Consider the following 6,812-nt stretch of genomic DNA (forward strand, 5'->3'; position numbering starts at 1 on the left):
TCGCTGGTGACAGGGATCTTTTGGGCGAGAGACTGAGCGGGTACCGAAGGGCGACCGAGAGGATGAAGCTCCGAACGTTGGGTGACATCGCAGCGCATAGCATCGCCTGGGTCGGAGCAAGGCTGGACCTGAACCCGCACGCGCATTGATATAAACCCCGCGGCGTCCCTGCTTTCCCTCCCCCCTCTCCTCTCCATCCTCCTCAGCAAGGCTCATCAGCTAGGATCGAAGGGAAACGGAACAAGATGCTGTCCAAGGTTGTCTCTCTGCTGGCCGCTGCCGGTCTCGCCTCGGCTGCTGCCGTTGACAAGTCCAACTGCAAGCCGCCCAAGCCCTCGTCGACGTCGATTGCTTGGGAGTCTCAGTACACGGCCACCGGCACCGCTGAGGTTGCCGCTGCCGCTGCCACGGCCAAGACCAGCAGCCCAACCAGCCACGTCAAGGGCAAGGCCTTTGACCGCTTCGTCGTCATTTACTTTGAGAACCAGAACTACGACAAGGCCGATGGCGACCGTGAGTGCTGTCGACTAGAAGAGACAAGATACACAGAGGGCTAACATGCTTCACAGCCAACTTCACCTTTTTTGCCAAGAAGGGCGTCAAGTTGACCAACTACTTCGGCGTCACTCACCCTTCTGAGCCCAACTACATGGCCTCGATTGTGGGCGACTACCTCGGCATGCAGAACGACGACTTCAACGCTGCCGACTTCAACGTGTCGACCGTCATCGACCTGCTCGAGGACCGCGGCATCTCCTGGGGCCACTACCAGGAGGACATGCCCTACTCTGGCTTCGAGGGTTACACGTACAACAACGTCAAGACGGGCGCCAATGACTACGTGCGCAAGCACAACCCCGCCATCCTGGCCAACAGCGTCGCCCACTACGAGCAGCGCCTGTCCCAGGACAAGAACCTGTCCTTGATCGACACCAGCCGCTCCATGTTCCACAAGGACCTCGAGGCCAACAAGCTGCCGCAGTGGATGTTCATCACGCCCAACATGACCTCGGACGGCCACGACACCAACGTCGCTGTGGCTGGCCAGTGGTGCCGCACCTTCCTCGAGCCCCTGCTGGACAACAAGAACTTCATGCAGAACACCCTGGTGCTCCTCACCTGGGATGAGAACGAGACCTATGCCGAGCGCAACCAGATCATGGGCATCCTGCTGGGTGACGCCGTCCCCAAGCACCTGGTTGGCACTACGGACAACAACTTCTACAACCACTACAGTGAGATCGCCACCGTCGAGGCCAACTGGGGCCTGCACACCCTGGGCCGCTGGGACGTCGGCGCCAACGTCTACGAGCTGGTTGCCCAGAAGACTGGCGACCGCCTGCGCAAGTGGTCGTCCACTAAGGCGCTCAACAGCCACTTCTGGAACGCCTCGTACGCCGGCGTCTTCAACACCGACGGTGGCAACCAGCAGTACCCCGCGCCCAACCTGAAGCTTGACAAAAGTTTCTCTGGCCGCACCATCCTGCCTGCCATCAAGAAGACTTGGGAGCACAGCAAGGCTGCCAGCTACTACGCCGACACCATCGAGGTGTCTGACGGCCTCAACCCCCCCAAGGGATACACTCCCGTCCTCACCGACTAGGCGGTGGAATAATAGTAGTAATGTCTGATACTATACAATGTAGCTATGAAATTAAATGACTCTTAACTACACATTTGATTCAATTGGTGAAGCCATGTCTTCCTGGCAAGGAGAGATAGACCGCTCGCAGGCCAACAAACAGCGGTGATGATGAATCGCTGCCTACATGTAACTACCTTGGCACTTACACGCATTCGCGTATCAGATACGTACTTTCAGCCACCCGGCACATGTCAAAAGTCCCAGCTTCCTAATCGGGACCTCTCCAATTTTCTTCCCGGAGATCCTGTCCGTCTGTCTGAATAGCCTTTCCCTCTTCCCCCTCGCTTAAATCAATCGCCTCAAGTCCCGAAATCGCTTCCATCTTCTAGCTGCCATCCTGCCTGATACCTGAATCCAATTGATACCATACGTACCCTTTCACCGGCTATCCAGCCACAGAAACTCAAGTACTAACCACAAACCTCCAATCGAGATTCCCCTCACGAAAACCACGGCGCCACCCCACGGCCCCTAACAATCCCCACCAAGCATCACCCCTGCTCGTCGCCTTGAAACAAAAAAGAACCCTGAGGGAAAAAGACGCTTATGCACCTCGTCTGATTTCTTTCCGTCCACCAAATCAGCGTTTGTCCATTCTTAAGCACATGCCCCCCCTTTAGTGAGTGCACGTGGGCCCAAGGCGAGCACCTGCTTGGAGCAGAAAGAGCTTGCGGTGCCTGGGCTTTTTTTGCGCGGAAAGACGGCATAGGCTTTTTTTTTCTTCTCTTCTTTTCAGTTGCCATTTGCAAAGGGACCCCTGTTGGTGGTTGGGTTCAAGTTTTGCTATCTGAGCTTTCTCGGTGTCCTGTCCGGGGTTGGTGGCGGCGAGGTCTCGGGGAGGGAACAGATGCACTTCTTGAGGGAGGATTGTGAGTGTGTGTGGGTTGTATGTAGTACAACTAGTATTGCTCTCTAGCGATGCCGATGGTTAACGTGGCGATGTAACCGCGCGTGCAAGCGCAGACGCACGAGGGCGGGTTGAGGACATCGAGTGGCATGGAGTTGTTGTCCGAGGTGGGATTGCATGGCTGGGGATGCGGGACTATTGATCGGGGATGGTACGGTGATATGGCATAGACCTGTTGCGGCGCCGACTAACAGGACCTATTGCTCGCGAACTGTACCGAGGAGCCGAGCTCTGTCCCTATGTCACATCTCTACGGAACACGAGTTCCGAGTAATGTTGCTATTGACCTTGACGCGGGCTACGGTGTCGCTTGTAAGACTCCATTGTCTTCATCATCGTCGTCCCTGAAGTTCGACTCAACCTCAACCATCCCAACCAATGAATCCGCATCAGTCCACCACCATGGCCAAACCACGGAGCCCCCTCCTCATCCGCTTCCTCTCAGACTTCACCCTCGGCTTCTCCGATGGCCTCACCGTCCCCTTCGCCCTCACCGCGGGCCTCAGCTCCCTCGGCCGCGCCGACACCGTCATCTACGCTGGCCTGGCCGAGCTCTGCGCCGGCAGCATCAGCATGGGCATCGGCGGCTACCTGTCCGCCAAAGACGAGCTGCCAGCACCCGGGGCTGTGAACCGCCGGGACGATGGCGACGAGGAGGAGCTGAGGGGCATGTTGCGGCATGATGGCGACAGGGAGAGTCTCGACGAGAAGGATAGGGAGGCGCAGGAAGTGGTTGTGAGGCGGCATTTGGAACCTCTTGCGCTGCCTGGATGGATGGTCCAGGATATCATGACGGCGCTCAACGATCGTCCTGAGGGATTGCATCACGTCGCGCACCAGCTGCTCTCCTCAAGAGCTGCGTATTCCATCGAAGAGGGCTCTTCTAGCACCGACCAGCTGCCCGTCTGGCCTGTTGCCTCGGGTCTGTCCATCTCGCTGGGCTACATCATTGGCGGCACGATTCCCTTGCTGCCGTACTTTTTCGCTGCGACTGTCGGCCTTGGACTTCGTTGGAGCATTGCGCTGTGTTTATTGGCGTTGATGTCGTTTGGTGCTGGAAAGAGCTGGTTGTTGAGAGGGGGAGAGGCGTCGGGCAGCTGGATGCGGTGCGTGTGGGAGGGCCTACAGATGCTCATACTGGGCAGCTTGGCTGCATTGGCGTCAGTGCTGTGCGTGTCTTTGTTGGGAGGGAGTGAAGAGTTGGAGAGATGAAAAGGAGGATGGACATGTTACATTCATGGGTATCGGGGATCAGTTCACGTCTAATACTGGGAACATGGCGTTGGGGAGTCGTGGTATTCCGGCGGCCCAGGTCTGCCGCAGGGAAGCAAGACTCGGCTAGGAACTCATCGTCTTTACGGCTTACACCTTCTTCCATCGACACTGAAACGCCGGCAGTCGATATCTCAAGGCTCCACCCACAAGATGACTATCAGCAAAAATGGCAAAAAATGATGCAAAAAATTGAGGCTGATGCGTCTTCGACTGGCGTGTATAGGAAAAGCCCGATGCGGGGGTCGAACCCGCAACCTTGAGATTGCATCAGAACGTGTTCTCTGCTAAGAGTCTCACGCTCTACCGATTGAGCTAACCAGGCCAGGTCACGTGACCAGCGCGCTTTGCCTCATCGAGTTGTTGAATGCGACGCTGGTATTTCTCTTCATGAAGGGTTCAACCATTAATATCTGATCTCTATAGTGAATTTCGCAGGGTAGCTGATTAAAAAGGCAAACGTTTCTAAGAGTTCTTAAATGGCTGGTTTTGCATCTTGATTGTCTCTTAATATTATTAGTTAATATAGTATTTTTTTTAGTATCTAAGGAATAAGTAAGGTTCTATATAATATCCCTATAGTTACTTTATTAAAATAAGAAAAACATATGCCTCTAAGATAGTATTACTATATAAAATCTGCTAATCCTTATAAATATAAGTAGCTATATATAGATATAAGTGCTATTTTTAAACTAAATGTTTTAATTCTTTAAGATGCGATTATAATTATAAAATAATCCCTTAGGAGAAACTAGCCTTTACTAGTTATATCCTGCTATTTATAAACTTTAGTAAGAGTTCTTTTACTATATAATATAATTACTATTCTACTTTATAAACTTTATTTAATAATAAAAACTAAATCTTATTATAGCTACTAGAATAGTTATAAAAATTATAAAGAAGCTAAGTATTAGTAATATACTAATTATAAAAAATAACTTTTTATAAAGTAGACTTTTATAAGCTTATTATAAAGAATATATTAACTTAGTAGCATTTTTTTAAGAAAGCTTTAAATACTTAATAACTTTAATATTAGCTTTATTTAATTCTAGGTTTATTTTAGCTAGCCTTTAAGCTTTTAAATACTTTATTTTTAATTTATGCTATTTATACTTAAAGTAAGACTTCTTTATTTTAGTATATAAGAAATTAGTATTTAATATAATAAACGCCCTTTATATTTATAATGTTAATTAAAATAATAATATATATATTATTACTTACTACTTTAATAACTTTAAAAAGGTAACTATTAGTTAGTAAATATTAAAGACTTTAGCTACTTAAATAATTAATCTTAGATAATTAGCTTTTTATCTCCTTAGAAAAGAGCTTTATAATATTACTTATACCTATAGCTAAAGAACTAAATTATTTAATAATATTTATTCTTTTAAAATTAGTAAAGATGCTAATAAAAACACTTACTTAATTCTAATTTAATAAATTTTAGCTAATAAGCAGAATAAAAGACTTTTATATATTAATTCTTTAAGGCAGCCCTTTAGTATTTTATAAGGTGAAATTAAGACCTTAAGAGGCCTTAAGGGAGTATAACTTATTATTAAGTCTTATTAAGGCAGTAAAGTTAAGAGCTATATATCCTTCTTTAGTAATTTTTATACTATGTATTTATAATATTTTCTTAAAGGCTAGTATATAAGTCACTTATATTATAAATAAGCTTATATAAAGTAATTAATAATTTAAAAGAAGGATACTAAAGTTATAAAGGTAATATAATCTTTTAAAGACAGAGGCTTTAAATTTATTAATAAGCAGCTTCCTAGAACTAGAATTTAATATTTAACTAATAATACTATATTCTTAGTTAATTTATAGTAGGAAGCACACAGGCCTTAGGCCAGGTGATAGATAAGGGTGTGATAAGGCTGACTAAGCGAGACTGGATAGCTGTAGTGTATAAGAAGGAAGATACTCTTAATCTTAGATAGAAAACTAAGCAAGTTAGTCCTTAAAAAATAAGCCCTAGATTGCTAGACTAAGCTAGAACAGCTTAGTCTTTATAAGATTAAATAGTATTTTAACTTGTTTATGTATAGCAGTCCTGATAGTTTATTAGTAAACGGATTTCCTATAAGACAGTTTGGTTATAGAGAGGTGGTGTTTAAAGGTATGTGCTTTAACTGTTGATAAATTAACTATAGTAATATTTATTAATCTTTTATACTATAATATAACTCTTTAATCTTAAAAGATTAGCTTATTAAGTAGTAAAACTATATTAGCAGTATTTTATAAACTGAATTTAATAAATATATTATTAGCATTTATAATATTACTAAGTAATACTACTAAGACTATAATATTATATTAATATCTACTTGCTATTTTACTTACTAGCGCTTAGGAAATATAATTATTATTAATATAAGAGTTTTTAATAGCCTTAAGTCTAGGGATTATTAAAGCGCAGTAAGCACTAATCTAGATAATAAATAGAAATAGAAAATACTAGTAGTTTTAGGCACTATAAGCTGCTATTTCTATAATATAACACCTTAGTTATAAACTCTCTAAAAGGCCTAAATACTAGCTAAACTAGCTTTATATTAGTTATTTCCTAAGTAAAGATAATATATTATTTATTTTTATAATCTCTCTTATTATAACTAGTTATTATAAAGTAAGCGTTAGGTAAGTATTAAGAAGTATATTAACTCTTACTTAAGGTATGCTACTAAGAGAAGGGCAAAAGCCCTTATATACCCTAGAGAGAAGGAGTAGAGGCAGGGTTAAGCCCCTATAGCCTAGCATACCTATATATCCTGCAGGCGCTGCTATAACAGTAAGCTACTTAATACTAACTTTCTCTTTAGAGATCTTAGAAAGCATAGTAAGATATAATATAGCAGTATATTAAGCTAATAATAATAATATACCTACTGTTATATTTCTAAGCATATGTATTACCCCTTGTAGAATAGCAAGAGGCTAGTATGTAATATAATAATAACT

General features: G+C 44.2%; 2 protein-coding genes and 1 non-coding gene across 3 annotated transcripts; 2 read left to right on the forward strand and 1 right to left on the reverse strand.

Annotated features, from left to right (window-relative positions):
- Positions 1 to 245: 245 nt before the first annotated feature.
- On the forward strand, positions 246 to 1,603 carry BBK36DRAFT_1179747 (acid phosphatase-like protein; the record flags this gene model as incomplete). The annotated part of the gene is made up of 2 exons (XM_024896187.1): positions 246 to 513; positions 570 to 1,603. 2 exons carry the CDS (start codon positions 246 to 248, stop codon positions 1,601 to 1,603), a joined length of 1,302 nt encoding a protein of 433 aa, XP_024747828.1.
- Positions 1,604 to 2,954: 1,351 nt separating this feature from the next.
- BBK36DRAFT_1095469 (hypothetical protein) lies at positions 2,955 to 3,731 on the forward strand (the record flags this gene model as incomplete). Its single annotated transcript, XM_024889077.1, has 1 exon — positions 2,955 to 3,731. A coding segment is annotated over one exon (777 nt), but the record flags the coding sequence as incomplete, so codon positions are not given.
- Positions 3,732 to 4,054: 323 nt separating this feature from the next.
- On the reverse strand, positions 4,055 to 4,149 carry BBK36DRAFT_t138. Its single transcript has one exon. It is a non-coding gene; the product is annotated as a tRNA-Lys (tRNA).
- Positions 4,150 to 6,812: the final 2,663 nt, after the last annotated feature.

Source organism: Trichoderma citrinoviride, assembly GCF_003025115.1.
Source record: "Trichoderma citrinoviride strain TUCIM 6016 unplaced genomic scaffold BBK36scaffold_11, whole genome shotgun sequence".
Taxonomy (NCBI): domain Eukaryota; kingdom Fungi; phylum Ascomycota; class Sordariomycetes; order Hypocreales; family Hypocreaceae; genus Trichoderma; species Trichoderma citrinoviride.